Here is a 20,097-nt window from a genome sequence, read left to right on the forward strand (position 1 = left end):
TTACAGATTAAAGAAAACAAGTTTCTGTGAATCATGGTTTGCAGGCCAGCAGCACATGTCCAAAGCACTTGGACAAGAACGTGCTCCAAGCTGCTGCCACTCTCTGCCCTGTGTTGGTCTCGGGGCCAATTCCTTGATGTGTGCTGGCTGATGACCTCCTTAATTCAAGGGACAGACCTGACTCACTGAGAAACAGCTTGTACATGCAGAGCTAGGGTTCAGAGCTGGAAAAGCTGTAGAGTTTCATTGTAGGGCTAAGTGTGTTCTATTCACCACATGGAATGGGAGCATTAAGAAATAAATCTCGCACTAGCTTCTCCCAGAGAGGATTGTATTATCCAAAACAGGGCTTCCCTCACTTTGGATTTTGACAGAAGGGGTATAGAAATAGTTTTGCAAATAGGCAGGCTTAATGTAAAGTGTTTCTTATAAAGACAGGCTGCATCCCACAGAAGTGTACTATATTCAGTGTCTGTTCTGCATTGGCTTTTATGCGTTTCCCAGGCTATAGTATCTGAGCAGTGAAAGCTGGTGAGCTGCTTATTACCATTTTAACAATGACATTTTACTTAATTCTGGAAAAGATGCAGTTCTCCTTGTATGTGCATTTACTTGTTTCAGTAGCCTTGGGTATGTTTGCACATCCCACAGCTTGGTCTGCAGAGCCTGTCTAACCTTCCCTTGGGATTTAGCTCACTCCAGAAGCCTTTTGCTCTCCCCATTTGATGGCTGAAGGTATTGTCAATGTCTGCAACATCTGTAAGTCAATTCAGGGTCTGTAAGGTGCTGAGAAAAAAGAGGAAGCAAATTTACCAGATTTTAGCCCGCTCAGCTAAAATATTTTTTTTCCTTGTGGGGAAAAAAAAACCTTCCTGATCTGTAAGCAAGCCATCAGTGAGTCATGTGGCATCCTGAAAAACACAGCTCATGTGTGTCTGCTCTGGAGACAGAGGAAGCACAGGGCAGCTCAAAGGGATAAGAGGCTTTTGGAAGGCCATCAGTGCAAGTGAGTCACAAAAGTATGACTCATTCAGTGAGACACACATGCAAATCCAGTGCTGGCAGTTTAATCTGCATGTGTTGGGTTTATGGAAGAATTTCTGTGCAGACCTACTAAGTAAAAATACAAGTTGGGCACTATCAAAACACAAAGTTCTCCTCATCACCATCATGTGTGATTACATGGTTGAAAGAAAACAAAAGGAAAAACTCTAACCTCCAGCAATGGGAAGCAGAAAAGCAGAGAGAACAGCTGTTACTGACATGCTGCAGATCTGACTCCAGCTTTTCCACATCTTCCTGCCTCTTATCTTCCTTCAAGTCACTTTGCTCATCTCTGCTGCCCAAACTGGAATTTCTCCTGCTCGTGAAGGAGGTAGTGACTGAGCATTTTGCCCAACCAGTTAAAATACTGGAAAGAACTAGTTGTTTGACAGGAAGCAGCACTACCCAAGCTCCAAGATCAAAAGCAATGAAGTGTATGACCTTGCAGTAGGCTTATTGCTGCTATTACAGGAGTTTTTGTTTTACACTGGAAAAAAAACAAAACAAAACAGTATTTTTAACAATGTTTAAAATGTCAGAAATAACTTTATATGCCAATAAAAGCTTTTACTTTGGCAATTTTCTCTAGTCAGGCAAGAACACCAAGGCCCCAGACCGTTCCAGTCACATTAAATATATTGATTTAATCAGCCCCCTTTATGTATTGAATGCCACAGTAAGGTTTCCCCAGAACCATCCCAATTCCAAAGAACCCCAATGCTATCAGTATGAGGAATGACATTGGATTACTCAGAGTCCCCAGGCATTCTCACAGTCACTGCAACCAGGGAAGTGACTGTCCCACGATTCTATCATGCTATGTTCATATTTATAAAGAATTGAAATGTTCTATCAGAAAAACATCCATGGTTTATTTTCTGCACAGAGTAATAAATCCCTTTTCTTTGCAGGGTTACTTGATAAGCTGTGTTTGGAACTGTTACCGATACATCAGTGGCAGAAACAACTCGGATGTGTTGGTGTACATTACCACCAATGACACTGCGGTAAGGATGGTAGAGGGCAAACATTTATGTAATGTTATGCATTTAAAGGCTTTATTTTATATTTATTTTATTTTATATTTCTTTAGTTAGCCGCCTTAATTTCTTTGGCTGTCCTCATCTGTTGTTTATGTTTGGACTTAAAACTCAGGGGACTGGCATGCAGTGGTTGCAAATCACATCTATTGCTAAAATGTTTGTTTTATTTTATGCATATTATCTGTTAAAGAATTTGTGTTAATCATAAACTACAGTTTATCTGTATAAACCCCAGGAATGACCACTCTGGGTTCTGAGAGTTCTGAGCGCTCTAGCTGTGTGATGATCTGGACTGTGGAGGGACTGATTAGGACTCAAGGATGCTATGGTTTACACCTGCTGTGAAATTCTGATTTATCTATAGAAATTGTGATTTAGGACACGTAACATCTGGTGTAGTGCTTTACAAACTCACAGAGAGGAGCTAAAAGGCAGCAAAAGTTCAGTGATTCATTTCCCAGTGCATGATGGGGTTTGTATGGTAAGGAGACCAAATGAAACAAAGATCAACATGAAAGAAATTAATAAACAGATTTTAACCTCGAAGTATGGAAGGCATAGGTTCACTCTATAGTCATTTAGTGCTTACATGCATATGTGCAAGACATGATTGCTAAGCAATGTCTTGCTTTTTGCAGAAGGCACTGAAGGACTACGGGAGGAAAGGGTCTCTGGAAAAGAGCCAGTTCTGCTTGCAGTGGTGTTGCCATGGAGCTGCTCAGTTCCACCCAAGCTACACTCTGGGGGCTCTGTGCCAGGTCAGCCCCTGGGGTGACCCAGGGCTGATGTAACAAGGCTCTTTACACCATTTACATAACAGAATGACAGCAGCGCGAACTTGGTCCTCTGGATCATTTGGGTAAAATCCCAGGATTGCTTTCCTCAGGTTTTCCTAACTGTGGGTGGTCTCCACGCACTGAGGTTTTAGACTGTCAGCTATAATCCTTTGGAATGAGTGATTCTCGTGCAGCCACAAGGGCTTAGAAAACCATCAGTGCTTTTACATGAAAGATGTAACTCTTGCATAATTATTTGTCTTCTCTACCTGAAGCTTTAAGAAAAACATAAGAACCATGATCACAGCTGACAACCAGGACATTTAAGAATAAAAACATGGATTTATTGAGAGCTAAGAAGTATTACCATTTTCTGTACTGGAATCTACTTTGAATAAAACCAGGAATTTTATGTGAAATGCTTTTGATAGCTCTTTTCTTCAGCCTTTAGGTAGTTGTAACCCAGCTTCAAATGCTGTTAACTCTACAACCCACAGAACCAGCAGGCTCAGCAGTGGGAAAATGTCAGCTGGATTATCTGGAAATGAAACTTACTTTTTAAAAGTTACATTAAAACCACTTGCTTCACTGCTGCCTTCATAAAACAAAATACTTTTTTTAGAGATGCCCGGCTACCAAAGCTCTTCTCAGTACTTTTGTATTTGCTAATTACCAAATGTTTCTGTGAGAAAAGGAAACCCTTTTATCCTATTCACAGATGACATTGTTGGACTGAGCCTTTAATTTAACTTTGCTTATCTTGCTCTTAAAAGACATCTAAAGCAAAAGCAGGTTGTGAGAAAGGTTATGCATTCCTAGCTAGGGCTCTGACCATTGGACTCTTCTTCCTTCCCCAGTATTTACACTTCTTTAATTTCAATAAGGTGAGAATCTGTTCCTGTAAGGTATGATGCATCTTTCCAAAAAAGTTCAATCAGATGACATTAAATGAGAAAGAACTGTTTGGGAATTTATTAGCTGACAAAAAAAAAAAAAATCACTCAAAAATTCCTGGTTTTGAGTACAGAAAGGCTCAGGAGAAAGGCAAGAGGAGAGTCACTAACAGCCTGGGTTATTAATTACGTATTTGTGGTGGAGGCAAGCTTCATTCAAACCCATGTCTGACTACTTCTTTCTAGTCAGGGTGAGTGCCTTCACCCTTAGGTGACACATTCCATATCCATCTCTTTCACATCATTCCCTGACAAGCTCCTTGGGCACCCACCAGCCCAGTGCACTCAACATTGTGAAGAAGGATCTGATGTGCTCCTGAGCAGCCTCTTCCTTTCTTTTGCTCTTTACTGGCTTTAGAAGGAATGACAGTATGTGGGGTTAAATTCCCATCAATACAAGGTTTCCCTGGAGCATCCTTTTCTCTATTTTTGTGGCCCTCCTTTGGATTGGCTCCAACAGGTCCATGTCCTACTTATGATGAGACCCCCACCAGACCTGGATGCTTTCTTCTCTATATAGAAGGATTTTGTCTTAAAATCCATCCTGCAGTCTGAATTGCTTCATGCTACCCATTTGCTCTGTTGTTCTCAGCACAGAAATTTCCACTTAGTTCCCCTGGTCAAACTGGTTCTTATAAATAATGCTCATAGATCTGATCTGTAACTAACCTTTTATCAGCTACCAGATAATCTGATTTTTGTCACTCAGTGTAAGTGGTTTAAGCCATCCTTTTTGCAAGTGTGCCATCTGGAGCAAACATGCCTCCTCCTGCTGCAGGCTTGAATGGGATACTCCTGCTGCCCACTAGGTGAGAGAGACTCCTTCTGTGACCTTTAATCAAAATTTGACACCACATGAATATGCCTGGCTTGGCTCCATCAACAGACTGTGTTATGACATGGGAGGGCCAGCTGATGCTGGGCAAGGGAATGGCCTGGACCCCAGGTAGGGGGAAGATGTGACAATCTTAGGCTCCTGAGAACCTGAGAATCCAGCTGTGTACGTTAGTCACAGCAGAGTCTCTTGGGAATATGGATCTCCCTCCTCCTAAGTGTGTTTTCAATACTTCTCTCCCCTCAGTTTCTGGAGATGTCTGTAGGAGGTTTTTGACATGGCATTAAAGTGTCTCCCTTGCAATAATCTGATTGCTTGTCCCACTTTCCCAATCCATAGTAACCTGAGGATTGTTTTTACCACTTTCCCAATCTGGGATTGCTTTTTCCTGCCAGCTTCTCAAATGCACTATGGATGAAGGGTAGTTTTCCACACAAATTTAAACTGTCACAGTGGTACATGGAAATGTTCATCCAATTTAGAAAAATTGCCATTGTACAGGTGCAAAAGATAACCCAAAGTGAGACATTTGTGCTCGGGAGAAGCAGCAGCTCTATTGTGCCAGGGGATTTCAGTCTGTTTATTTTTAACTCTCACTGAAGCCAATCAATGGAAGTTTCATCTCCGGTCATGCTGCCAGTGGGGATAAAATGTAAAGCTGTAAATCTCTCTTCAAAGTGGGATTTGGATCTTTTTGTGCTTTATAAAATCGTTTCAATAGATTTTATCTTACATAGACTTATCCACAATGGTTAATAAGTAACTTTTTAAAAAAATGCAGATATATTCCCTCTGCGGACATGACCCCAACTAAGTAGCCTGTAATTAATTGGTCAACATTTTTGTTTGCTTTCCCTTGCTCAAAGCAATAGGGGATCTATTTGAGAAGTGCAGAGTTAGATCTTTCATTCCTGCTGGATGATTTCTCTGAGCAGAAGAAGGAATTCTTTGGTAAAGTTGGAAGGGCCGTTCTTTGTATTATTGTGTTATTAATTTGGTGATTAATTTGGCTATGGATGGAAGGACCCTTAGACTCATGCCAGTTAAAGAGACTGAAGTGTGAGATGGATCCCAGAGACAGATAAATCATAGCAAGAGCTCTTATTTCTGATAGGTGCTTTGGAACCTGTGGTTTCCAACTGCTGAGCCAGATTTGGGATGGTATGTGTCAGAGTAGAAGACAGCTCAGAGAAAAATTCTGCTTTAAAAATGTTTTCCGTAAAAATCCTACAAACCGGTCAATGTTTACTGGTCTTGTGTGGCAGTTTGTGTGCCACAAACTGTTACTGGGCCACTAGATCACAAATACCTTTTTGCAGTGAATAGGAACCAGGAAAATATTTTAAAATGAGCTGACACAACAAATGAATATCCCTGGCGTGATTCGCTCTGAGTCCGTTTAGGGCCTCCAATGGAGTCCAGGCAAAGGACCCTTGACCTTCCTTATTGGAAACTGTCTGATGAAACCTGCAAGAGAAAAGCAGGACATAGAGAAGAGGAAGAAGAATCAGGGACAAGAAATAAAGGATATAAGTAGAACTACCCAGTGCAATAAGTAAAGGGGATGGTTCATTAATAACCCAATGTAATAGTCTACATGAGACCTAGAAATGTGGTTTAAATGCTGGAGCTGTTTTTCTTCAGAATTGCACTTTGTAAACATAAAAACAAAGCTATTTTTTAAATGAGAATTTTCTTTAATCTTCAAAGGGCTCAAAATCCACATGGATGCATCCATTCACATCTTGTTAGTATGCATGTGCCACATCTGCAGTTCTTCCTCTGCTATTTGATTCTGAGTTGCAGAAAAGTATCATGACAGACTGCATCTGCCAACAAACAGCTCTTCAGCTGCTCCAGCATTTCATATTCTACTTGCAGTGAAGTCCCATGCCCTGTCAGCTGGCCTTTGAGCTAAATTTCAAGTTCAAAATATACATGTTTATCTATTTTCCTAAGTAGATTGTGAATCTGTATTTATTTGCAGTTGACATATTGGAATTTGGAACTAATATGAGACAATTTGTGAGAGATTTACAATAAAATAGACAAATCTGTTCTCAGTGTTGATAATTAGGTTGAAAAGAAGACATGAAATGGGGATGTGTAATTTAAATCTTCCAAATCTTTTTGAGTTCACTAATTGGGTATGTTGCAATGTAGGAAAAAAACAGTGTTTATAAATTTGCTGTGTTTCTTTAGTGCTTTTTATCCTAATGGGATTGATTCACTACCATCTGACAGCTGCCACTTTTTGGGCTTCAAAACACAAGTCAAAGTCTTCAGTATGATTCCAAGGATACATATCAGTGCAGCAAAAGTCAATGAGAACTTAAATCCCTGTTCCTCAGGATGTATGGGTGTTAAGCTGAGCTGTGTGTGAATTTTGCAGGTCAGGCTCAAGTCATAGTTACACTGTGCACCAGTGGGGGGGGAGGTGAGAATTTGCTCAAGCAGGTGTTGCTCAAACAGGGAGTTGCAGCAGGGTGTGAGAGGCAGAGTCCCAGCAGAAATGAGCCATGCTGGGGCTTTATAGCCACAGAGTTGTCCTGTGCAGGAGCCCAGCCCTGCTGCAGAGCTGCTCCCCCGGGCACGGCCCTGCTGCAGCTCCAGCACCACCTCATCTGCTGTCACCTCATCACATCCCCCTGCACAGCACGGCCCTGGCCTTTGCCAAGCAGTGGAGGAGCTCCTCACACATCCCAGTCCCTCCCTCCCCAAGGCTCTCTGACAAAGCTTTCCCAGCCCTATAAAGCAGGAGATGCTGAAGGGCCCTCAGCAGGGTGGGGAAGTGGTGACAGCTGGTGGCTCGGTGGGTGGCTGTGTTCTCTCCGAGATCGCCTGAGGCCACGCATGCTCCCTGCCAGGGCGGAACCAGCTGCCCGGGTTTGGCAGTGGTCAAGAGGCCTGTCCTTCTGTGGCTGTTAATGGTTTCAGTTAACCTCTGGACTTTAGTCTCATTTCATTTCCCTTTAGTGGCTCCCTTAGAGCAATTGCGCTCTTCCCAGACGTCCCTTGGGACACTTTATGGACACGGAACTGTCCACTGCGGTCTGTTCCAAACTGCACAGCACTTGTGGGTTTGGGCCTCTGTCTTATGAGCAGTGAGGAAACCAAGGTCTGCTTTAAATTAACTCTAGGACAGACACTCAACTTCAGAAAGAGCAAGGCTGAGTGGGTATTCATCCACCAAATTTAGAAGATCTGCAAAAGTTTTTGGGAGTTTCTGTCTGACAGGTGCTTTATGGTTGTGATTTACTAACAGTAATAGATTTTTAAATACAGACAGGAGCCTTTCCAGCAGCATCTGTAATGTAAGCATGGCTGTGATGACACTCTTGGAAGATAATCAGTCCTGTTAAACAATTTGGGTGTCCCATGTGAGCTATACCCAGCTTTCTGTCTTGTTAACACTTGTGTGGAATACACGATATAATTGTAAAAGATAAGGTTAGAAAGAGATGTAGTTTAGTAATTAAAAAGTCCACTGAAAGAGTAGTGCTCTCTCACAGTTTTCTGCACTTAAGACAAGACATCAACTATTTGTTACACAGAGTAAAAGTATGCTTCAGTGTCTTCAATAATGATGACTTGTAGACAAATATACCCTGAGAAAGCATGTGTTCATCCAGAAAATGTGCATTTTGTAAAAAAATAAGGAAAATTTGAAAAAATAATGCTGTTCTCCCTGTACAAAATCACGATGTACAGCTAGAGATGCTGCAGTATGAGGCTGACCAAGATGTAGGAAAGATGTTGCTCCATGCCTCTGAATGGAGACAGTAATTACACCATTATTCTGGATGACTTTTATGAGGCTACACATGATGAAACAAGACAATATAGCTTCCTCAATTCAATCTTCTTCCCACGCAAGGGTAATCACAATCTCTCCCTAAATATTGTTGTATCCTAGAAATATATACATTTATTCATCTATCTGGAGTGCTGAAAACATTGTGCTGCTTCACAACAGAATTTCATAAACTCATGTAAAGTTTCCTAAATAGTGTCTTGGAGAGCTGGTGCCTTGGAATAAACAAGCAGTTTTGCCAAAGAAAAGCCATACCAGCTCTAACTTCACACAGATGATTTTGGAGCACTGAACCCTACTTCTTTACTGAATGAGGTTATAAATTATCTCTGAGCTATTCTGCTGCCATCTGTAATTGTTCTAGTGTGGTTTCTAAAGGAAATGCATACATATAAACATGAAAATACTTCCTGTCAACATTGAGGGGAAGATTTCTTGGGATTTATTTGAAAGACAACATGTAATGAAATTCTTGAATAGTAATTAACTAGCATATTTTGGACAGATTTTTCAAGCAAAAGCATCCAAATGAAACCATAACAGCATCTGTGTATGAAGCAAAGTCAAACATCTCTCTCATTTAATATTAAATAAGATTTGAGTCAGATATGAAGCTTTGGCTTTGGCCCTATACCCAGGGCTCTTTTTTATCTGGGGACAGGGAGAAAAAAAAAGAAAGATAGAGGAACAGTTTTTTAGACATTGCCCTGTTACTTCCTCAGAAGTATTTGCTTTGACTGGACTCATTTGATCAAAGCATCCATTTACATTGTAAACAAGCACCTTTGAAGCAGATATTCATAAGCATTTACTTATAAGAATTGCTTCTAAAGGGCAGTTGATCTCATCTGGAAGATCATCTGACCAGGTCAGGTGGGTGAAAGTCCCTGCCACTTTCCTGAGTTCGAATGTAGGTCAGCTACATCCCCAGCACCTTTCACATACCTGGGCTTGGAGCTCTCCCTTCAGCCTAGACCCAAAACTGTCAAGTGGGTTTCTTAGTATGAAGAAAGTAAGTGGGGACTGCACTGCAGGGGAGCAAGGATCCTTAGTGAGATGAAAGAGGGCAGAATAAGACAGAACTTAACAAAGGTCTTTAGAGTCATGAGTGGCAGAGGGGGTGCTCACTGACTTAGAAAAGGGCTAAGGGACACTCAGTGAAATAGCTACTGACAGGTTTCATAGCAAACCAAAGGTACTTCTTCTTGGAATACCTAGATGAGCTGTGTGTCTGCTTACCAGGGGACATTGCAGAGCTAGACATCAGCGTGGATTGAAATGCAGGCTAGAAAAATCAATGAAAGAAAAATTCCTTTAATGACCAGTAGCCCAGCAAGTTCTTAACAATCAAATTTCTGACAGTTTAGAGAATATTCTGAGCAAGTAACTACATATGCTCGCACTGCTCTTTCTAAATTTCTTTCATTATTCTGTCTTGTGCTTCTGTTTCGTTATCATCCACCACTTATTACTGTATCTGGATGGACCTTTTAACTTATCCATGAGAGCTGTTCCTACATGCAAATGCTTAATTGCAGCATTCTGAAAGCTAATCTGTACTTCTGTCTCCAGTGCTTGCCTTGTATGCGACATCTGACTGCATCTCACCACTGAATTATTGTTATTACTCTTACTTCACTACTGGGAAAAAGCTCCCTTTTCTCCTGAAGGCTGTCAGCCTTTTCGTACAGTCAGTGTAAAATGTGAATTTCTGTTAAGGGATTAAATGGAAAACTGAATTCTCAGTGGATTTAGTTTTAATACTGCTTGTTTCTCCCACTGGTGTGTGCAGTTTTGGGCACCACAATATATGAAAGATATTAAGCTATTAGGGAGTGTCCAAAGGAGGGCCACAAGAATGGTGAAGGGTCAGAGGGGAAGTTGTATGAGTGGCTGAGATCACTTGGTCTGTTCAGCCTGGAGGAGAGCAGACTGAGGGGAGGTCTCATAGTGGTTTACAGCTTGCTCACAAGAGGAAGTGTAGCAGCAGACACCAATCTCTTCTCTCTGGTGACCAGTGGGAATGGCCTGAAGTTTTGTCAAGGGAAGTTTAGACTGGATTATCAGGCAAAGATTTTTACCCAGAGGCTGGTTGGGCACTGGAACAGCTCCCCAGGGAAGTGACCATACCACCAAGCCTAACATAGCCCAAGAAGCATTTGGACAATGTTCTAAAGGACATGGTATGACTCTTGGGGATGGTCCTGTGCAGGGCCAGGAGTTGGGCTTCAATGATCCTTATGGGTCCCTTCCAACTCAGGATATTCTATGATTCTGTGAACTCTTGGAAACTCATTATAGAAAAAACATATTTCTTCAGACACTCCTGATAAATGCTATTTCTTTTCTCCATACACAGAGAAACATTGAAAAATTTTGAAGGTCAGCCTCAATAAAATCACTATAGTAGCTTCCAGTAAATTTTGTACAGGAAATAAGACAAGTGCTACATTAACAGGCTTTTTTACTTTCAAATAAAATACAAAATTTATTAAATAATCAGTGATGTTTACATGTAATCCAGAGCTCATTGTCACATAAAGTACTAAAGGAAATAGCAACTACTTTGTGGCTCAAGTCTCCAAAATAGAGCTTAAATTGAGAAGATCTGGATTTCAGAAATTTTTCAGGAAAAAAATATACCTTAATTTTACATTTTCCTTTGTACTCTCAGACTGCTCAGAAAAATAAAACACGTTGCCAAACTTGACAGGGAAACATTGCAAAGAGAGAATTCGTCTAAGCCTTTCCTGCCTACAGAGTGAAGCAATCAGCTGGCTATATATTGTGTATGCACACAGACGTCTTCTGTTTTCCCCAGGTGATCTTCATAACATCTGTGTAGTCAAGAACCCAACAGCACATTTGGGACTATCTTGAATGGGACAGGTGGTCTTGATGGCAGCCTTCCCTCTAGAGCTCTTTGTAGGCTGGCTGCTGCTTCACTGCAGCTGAACATGCTTTAAGTTGCAGTTAATGGCTCCTCAAAGCACCACAGCTGTGGGAGGAAATTCCACTGCTCTTGGCTGGGTAAATGACAGGACAGCAGGGAAGTAAACATGAAATTAATAAATGTGATTGTGTACCATTAAACCACACAGTGGTGTCAGATTGGTGCAAGTCGGTTGTTGACCACGGCTGGAATCACTGAAATGGAATTAACCCAAAGCAGAGGGCTGATTCAATTAGGCATATGCTGCTTAAAACCTCTTCTTTCAATTCAGTTGTCTCTGAACCTGATGCATCAGCCTTGTGCTGTATCGAGGAATGTACCCTGCTTTAGGAAAGCATGTGGTGACTGTATTTCAGCACTGCATTCAGCACTGGCATATTCTTCCCATCTAACACTATTCACTCTTTGGTTACTCTCCCTCCTCTTTTTAATAAACAGACAATACAGCCTGAGCCTGCTGACACTTGGTATTTGACCTGTGTGGAACAAAGGGCTCCTTTTGCCCACTCTTTTTTTCCTCCCCACATACTCACATTGGCCTTCCCTAAAGATTTGTGTGTCTAAGATGTAAAGGTTACTTCTGCAAAAGAATTATGTGCAGTACATACAGAGCTGTGATGAAGAACTTTAGAGAAATATTTCAGACATAGACTGAAATTTCTGCAAATACATGTTAATTTGTAAATATTTCCACAATTTAACAGCTGTCTCATATAGTCATATCCAAGTGTCATTGAAAAGAGTTTTGACTCTGTCTTGATGTTTCAAACATATTTTAAGAAGTTTCAAATAATACACCTGTTTTATGAATGTGAGATCCTTCTAAGGCAAAGTCAAACAATTTGTTAGAAATCCAAATGATAGCAACAGGAACAGGATTAATTAGCAGTAGTAATGACCCTAATTCCACACAAATATTTATTGTCACCTGTCCCCATCATCTCTGTGATGTAACCTGAAGTCCTTCAGTATAAAGCAAAGGTGTTTTTACTGAAAAACTAGTTTGAGAAAACATCGTGAATGCTCACTATAACCATCAGTACTTACCATAGACCTTTTTAATCTAAAGCTTTTTTTTGGCATTTAAGTTCTACAGGGTGTTGGATGAAAGTATATTAGAGTTGTGTTTGTTTCTAACAAGACATCAATAAGATTTTTTTTGTCATGAGTCATGGGAACTCCCAAATGTTTTATACAGCAGTCAAACAGAATGCTGTTCAAACTGAAAGCTGTTGTGCGACAACTGTACCGTTCCATCTAGTGGAGAATACAAATGGCTGCTGGAAAAAGCAATCCAAAGCTCTCTGGAGACACATAAAGATTTATGTTGAGTTCAGTGAGGTTTGGGTGAGAATGCAGAAATAATCGATTGATCAAATATTTTATCTTACTCATACAGAACTGAGCACATCTCCTTTAGAAAGGGGAGATCTAAGAGCTTGAGTTCAAACAGGAATCACTGCAGCAATATGAGAAAACTTATATATATGCTGAAGAAAGAAAATTTTCTCCTGAAAGGTCAAGTAAATGTGGAATCAGCTGCACAGATATGGAGTGATTATTGAAATAATGCAATATGCCCCCCAAAGCAGGCAAACAAAGAAAGAAACAAAACACTGTTGGGACAAGATTAGCTACAAATGGTTCGAATATAGAAGTATTTACCTGTGTTTCTTCTCAGATATATTTCTGAGCAATGCCTTGAAAAACTTATTCTCCAAAACCAGATTAACTAGAATGTAAAAAATATGAAATGACATAAGCTTATATTAACTGAATATGTTATAGCCATTGGCAAACTCATTTGGTAATTATTTCTTTCAGAAGAAGGTCATCCAGTATCATGCGCTTTATATTAGAGATGCTTATGTAATACAATTTACCAAACCATTCAGATGACACCAGCTAAGTCAGGAACAGGATTTCTTATGGGTCAGTTATGGATTACTTCTGCCTATTATACATAACTGCTTATCACAAAATGCTTAAATGCTACTGGGAACGAAGCCCAGCACTCAGCATTCCCTGTCCCACTTGAGCATAGGGCTACGCAGTCCCATTTTCCCTCCCTCCCTCCCTTCCCAACTGAAAACCTTATATCTAGAGCATTCATATGGCAGATTGGAGCTGTGGGTTTGAACCCTCTTGGTTTGAGACCCCTAGAGCTCTGATTTCAGAGTCTCTCTGTGATGCTTTTACACCAGACTATTGTACAGTGAGTGATGTTACATCCAGCTGCATCTTAAAAGATAGTGTTAAAATGGTACTTGCTTCTAAAATAAAATTAATGCAGTTAATAGGGCTTGTGAAAGAAGTTAGGAGCTTCTGTCCTTTAGATTTTAGGCATGCTATAGGACTGAACTCTGCAACTATTTAATCTTCCAAACTTGCTTGCTGGTCTACTGAAAAAAGCCAGAATGTCTTCACATAGGGATCACCGAATGCCAAAAAAATGGGCGGCCTTCATAATTTTTTTAGTAACTTGTAAGTGACAATCTAAAACACTCTGCAAACATTCATCCCACAGCACTCAGGCAACTAACCGACATTTTTCTCAATTCACAACAAAGAAACGCAAAAATGTAATGCCTGGGAAACAAAATGCCTCAGTTATCTGAGTGGTGATTCTGCCTTGGGGTACCATGTACCTAAAATGCACATATTTTTTGTACTTTGTCAATTAATTCATTCTGTATCCATTCTAATCAGATTCATAGATAAGACTGAATAGTGAGTTTCTATTTTTCCAGTTTCTGAATTCACTCTTTGGCTCGGTGCCTGGCTTCCGTTTTCTGTCTCTGGAGAGCATAATGTACTGCCTGAATATCTATGCTGATTTATATTCACAGTGCTTATCTGCTTCCATTAGCCATCATATAAGGTTTTCAGTTAGGTTTGAAGGACATGGTTGGATGGATGGATGGATGGATGGATGGATGGATGGATGGATGGATGGATGGATGGATGGATGGATGGATGGATGGATGGATGGATGGATGGATGGAGAGCAGATAGTGGAGAAGAAAGACAACCACCTGTGGATCCACTGACAAGATTTGACTGTTGTAATTTCAAAGTCTGTGGTCAAAATGATGGTTACAGTTGTGTTCCATTGAGAGTGGAGACCCACAATCCAAAAAGTTTGTCAGGTTATGTACCTTCAAGTTAGGAGAGGAGCACTCAGATCCCTTCCAGGAGGGGTTTCTTTGTGTCTGATGCAACACCATGGAGCACACAGAGTTTTCTGAAGGAGGGTTCCCAAAATGAGTCAGGGAGTGTTTGGGGTCCTTAGTGGTCCACAGTCCTCTCTAGGAATATGACCACTGTTTGACCCTGCTTCTGGACTTGTGCTGTGGTCACCACAGAACAGGAAAATTTGCTCCAGAAGAGGACTGCCCTACCTTTGTACAGTCCCATTTTCCCAGGAATGTTCTGTTCCAACATGCCTACTTGAATGGTCATTAGTGTTTGAGGCCTAGCAATACATTATCTCCTTGCTGTCTGTCATGGCACATGTCACAGTCGAGACAGCCATGATATACAGAGTGTCACCATACAACTTCAGAAGGCTTTATGCATTCACCCATACAGAGTAACATCCCATCACTTGAGAAGGCTGCAAGTATTCACCTTTCTTGTTCTTTAGCCCAACCTTTCATATTCTTCACCTTATATGCATTCACTTGTGTGCCTTCTGTTCCCTTTGGTGGTTGGTCAGTGCACCTGGGCACTCCATGGTTCATTTCTTTCAATGCTGTTCACCTGCTTTTCACAGCTGTACCCATTGGGGATGAGGCTCCATGGCAGCCCCACTCCCAAATACCACAAACTGTGTAGCTACAGCTGTCCCAGCTTCTACAAGCATTCCTATCTCCTCTGACTTCTTGTTGAACTGTCAGTGAGAAAATGTTTTCTGAGGGTCCTTAGGGCCATTTACCTATGTATGAGGTTTGGGTCTGCAGAATGAAGAAGAGTGTGTAAAATCCTCACTAGGAGACTTTTTCTCCTACCAGACAGATTTTTCTTCATACAAGAGTGAATGGAATAGAGAAGTTCACTCATATCATTAATTCTCCAGGCCAGGAGACCTACTGAAAATGACAGCAACCTCAATGCTGAAGTAGTAATATTGATGTAAACACAGTAGTCTTAGGACACATGGATTTAAAAGAGGATCAGAGCACAGGAAGAGGTCTCATCCATTATTTATCAGGGCATCTTTATCAGCTGGAAGATAGACAGCTCTTTGGACACTTCTTGTCACACCTGATGAAACAGACTCTGAACCTAAAAGAAATGGATCATCACAGGTTGGGGCTTAGCATTACAAAGGTGCAATAAGACAGCTATATCTTCACAAAGGGAACTTCATTTTCAGAGTCATCTGTAGATCAGATTTAATTACTAATTATATTGTGTCATAAGAAACTAATAAACATGTTTCAGTATAATTGAGAAACTAGTGCTTTTTTAGTAACATGAGGATTTTACTTTAAATCCTGTTATTAAACTAGTGATCAGTGCTAGGGAGGGGATTTAAACTATAGTGCTTTTCACAGTTAACATGCTTTAGCATTGTGATTTACTGAGGTTACATTGCAAAATGTATTAATGATTTTTATCAAAATATATATTTGAAATTCGAATGTCCTAATTTCACTAGATAAATTGTCATAAGATGCTTGCAGCCTTTAAACGTGATATAATTTATTAAATGCTTTTCAAATACGAGGGTTTTTAGATTGTATAGTGCATAAAATACTGCATTTACAAGCTCAAACATATGGTATTAATGAAGAGCAATGGCTCTGACCATTTCCTTTTCTAAGCAATGAAACTTTTCTGTTTAAGGGCTGAAGATGCCAAGGTAGCCATTCTGTAATCTTAACAGGCACAGATGTACTTGAACACATGGTCATCAATGCATGTTTGCAAACTCACATGAGTATAATGTGAATCATACTTGGAACTATCCCACAAAAGTCTGTTCCAAAGCCTATTTAAATCTACAGAACAATTCCTACTGATTTTGTATGTTGTGGTTGAGGTCCAAAAGGAATGAATATGGATGTTTCTTTGCAGAAGGCAGGTTATCAACTTCTACAAGAATTGGTGAAATCCTCTCATGGCAGAACTCCCTATGGATATTCCTTATGTACATTTAGACAATCTGCTTCACATGCTCTTTAATGACCAAGAAGTGATGCTGATAAATCTGGAAATTCCATTATGAATAATTTAATAATTTATCATCAGCTGCATAAATCTCAGTATCTCAGCTGCAGTGTCTCAGACAGTGCACTTCACTGGTATTCTTACTTTTTATTGAGATATTTTAGGAAATGTACACTCATTCTTCATTCAGACGTCTATTTTATCCTCAGTCCCTGCTGGGGTTCACAGCCCAACTCCTCCTTTGTTTTTTCACATGCAAGCTAACTAATGTCAGTGCAGGTGCCATTAAAAATTGCATGATGGCTGGCATGCTTGCCTAAACAAGTAGGAATCTTGGTTCAAATCTCTCCTCTGCCCTGTGTGGCCTGAACTTGCATCTCCCATATCCTAGAAAGCTGCCTAGACTCCAGTGAGCGGGGTTGATATATGACTAAACCTGTCCTAACTTCGTAATTGCTATCAGATGTTGAAGGATTCACTGAAATGCTTCTGGGACTATAGATCTTCCTTCTCATGGCTGAGTACTCCAGAAGTATAAAACCGGAGATTTATTTAGACATTGGATAATTTGTTCTCCATTTACTTTCTTTTTCCCCACTCCAAAATAATTATTAGCTATTCCAGGGAGGGCTCAGAAGGAGAGGTTTTCGGGACTTTTCTCACTCTGGCAGTTTGAGTGTTTCTTCAGGAGACAAGGTTTAGCACTCTTGACAGAGGAGAGCTGCAGAAAAGGCAGCCACTATCACTGCCAGATTGAACAAATCAGGTACCAGCAGTGAATGGATGAAATCAAGCTTTTACTGAGGTTACTATGAAATGAGAAGAAATAATGTCTTGGGGGCTTTTTTTGTTGGTTTGTTTGGGATTTTTTGTTGTTTTGGGGTTTGTTTGTTTGGTTGATTGGTTGGTTGTGGACAAGGCCTTAGGGGTTTTATTTTCTGTAAATGTTATCATCTGACTTATTTTTTAAAAATAAAAGCTTTTTTCCTTTCCTGCAGGTCCTGTTACCACCATATGATGATCCTGTGAATGGAACTGCTAAAGATCCACCACCACCTTATGTGTCAGCATAAGTGAGAGTGCTGTGTCCCTAGGGAGGATAGTTTTACTTTACAGACATTGAAGCAATAGTTTGATAATTTCACTTCCAGGATATAACCTCTGTGGGTTACACTTTGCTGTTTTGCTGACATATTGAAACCTAAAATGTATGACTCATATTCTGTAGATAGTTTTAATAATTTGCTGCAACTACAGTAGTGTTTCAGAAACTAGTGAACTAGTTTCAGAATAATTCTGGGTAGCACTAGGGTTACAGTAGCCACTGAATAGCTTTTTCCACCATATCTGACATACAGTACTAAAGAACGTAGAACTTTGCATTTGCAATCAGGTTCAGAGTGTAACTTACTTTTTTTTTAATTTGTAAAACTTCCAGAGCAGTACAGATATGTTTCTCAGATGCCCACATTCAACTTTAGAATACAGACCAAGTCAAAAAAAAAAAAAAAAAAAAAAGACATTCCAGTTCGTTCCTCTTCAACAAGTATTTTTGAAGTTAATATGCTATGAGTGATGATGATGACTGCAAGAAGAATTAGTCTTATGCACTGTTCTCATTAACCTGGCTAATGGGAAACATATTTAATTGGGAAGGACAAGTATGGGAAATTACAATAGCCAAAACACTCTATGTGTAACAAGCCAGAACCTGTGGTCTACACGGACTCACTTTGTCCCAGCCTGAAACCATTCTAATGCTCAAAAAAAAGTTAGCAAATTATGATAATTTTCTTTTCCACCTACACACCTTTTTCCTCTCCACTAACTTCACAAGTAGTATTTTGAGGTCACAAAATCCCTGCTTTAAAGTCCCATGATTAGGTGACAAAGCTGTGTCTTTCACACTCAACATGCAAATGTTTTCCCATCGGAATGTGCCTGTAAATATCGCAATGTTCTGCTGAGTGTAAACTAAATTATGCAGATTCTAAGAGACATGTTCCCAACCTGTGGAGAACTTAAGCATGTAATTTCCTTGAGCTTTAGCAGATAATGTTTTGTCTGTTTCTCATATACATCAGTGTTGGGGGATTAGATTCTTTTTATGACTGAACTGGTTGTACTGAGAATCTTTCTCATGGGGCTTATCCATCCATGAATGTTTGTGTGAGGTATTTATTTCTTCTCTAGAGAAGTGCCTCCTGCACATGTAACTTTTTATTTTGATGAAGTTTCTACTTTTAATTGAAAAGAAACATGAAAAGGGAATATAATGTGTGTCTCTACCTCTCCTTGTTTCCCTCTGCATTGTATCCTCTGCATTTGGGGCGATTGTACAGGCTGGAGCTCAACTGGTGCCATTGCACAGCACCCCAGGTAAAGGGCAGTGCAAAGCTGAGCCACACTTTGGAGGGGCACCAGGAGACACCAGGGTGCCATCTCTCCTGTGACTGGGTTGGCATGTGAGTCCACACCCTTCCCAAGGAGGACACCTGTTCTCACCCTTAGTGCATTGACTCAATTCTACCAAATGAAGAAATGGGGAAATCATCCTGACTTTTTCTGGAAAAGAGCTTTCCCTCCTCAGGGGAACACAGGACCAACAAATTATTTTCACAGAGATTGCAACTGTGAGCTGTTCTTGTAGAGGCCAGGGAAGGAAAGGACAGACTCTTTCTGCCTGTCTCTTCTACACCCCTGACACAAAAGGCAGGTCCCCATCTGCTTGTTGAAATTTTACTTCATGGTTTATCTACTCTGAGATTGAGCTAAGCAATGCATTTGAATGAACCAATCGTGAAATCCATCCACTCATCTTTGTCACAGTCTTATTTTTTCCCTTTCTGAATAATGCCATCTACTCTCAATACAGGTATCTTTGGGAATTAATCTAAATTTGGGGGTTGTGCTGGCTGGCTGGGCTTCTGAGCTTCATTTTCTTTCATTCTTGACAGATTTGTGAAGGATGTTAGGCAGTCATCTGTTTGAGAAAAGCTGGTTGTAAATACATTGCATCTGTGTATACAAACTTCTCTACAATAAAAGGGATTGTTTCCTCAAGACTATGGAAATATTTTTTTATTGTCTTCCAAGCACAAACATACATAAATTCCTGTCCAATCAGTCTGTCATAATATAATTTTCTCTTTGGAGGACTAAAAGATAGTTTTTTAGTCCACTCGCCAGTCAATTCATCATCTTTACCATCATACTGTATAAATGGAGGAGAGGACAGTAAACTCTATAATTTATTGCATAGTGAGACCAAAAGATAATTCAAGGTTTTAATTCATTATCCAAAACCACAGGCATTTTATTCAGATCTGATGAAGTGTGTAAGACAGAACAGGGCTAAACTGAGCTACACTGAAAGCTGGGGCTTCTTTTTCTCTTCTTTCTCACCATAATAGGGATAACGTACTAATTCACATGAAATTTCTTAAGACTTTATGTTGTCTCACTAAGGAATCAAGACTTGTTCATACACCCCATGTGTGCATA

At 40.2% G+C, this 20,097-nt stretch overlaps 1 protein-coding gene across 1 annotated transcript in view; it reads left to right on the plus strand.

The window, feature by feature from the left end:
- Positions 1-19,656, plus strand: part of LAPTM4B (lysosomal protein transmembrane 4 beta) — a 59,881-nt gene extending 40,225 nt beyond the window's left edge. The window contains exons 6-7 of the mRNA XM_002198770.7: positions 1,956-2,051; positions 17,592-19,656. Coding sequence (XP_002198806.6) covers positions 1,956-2,051; positions 17,592-17,666 — 171 coding nt within the window. The 3' untranslated portion in view covers positions 17,667-19,656. The remainder of the gene's footprint in view (positions 1-1,955; positions 2,052-17,591) is intronic.
- The last annotated feature ends 441 nt before the right edge of the window (positions 19,657-20,097 follow it).

This window comes from Taeniopygia guttata, chromosome 2, assembly GCF_048771995.1.
Source record: "Taeniopygia guttata chromosome 2, bTaeGut7.mat, whole genome shotgun sequence".
Classification (NCBI taxonomy): Eukaryota; Metazoa; Chordata; class Aves; order Passeriformes; family Estrildidae; genus Taeniopygia; species Taeniopygia guttata.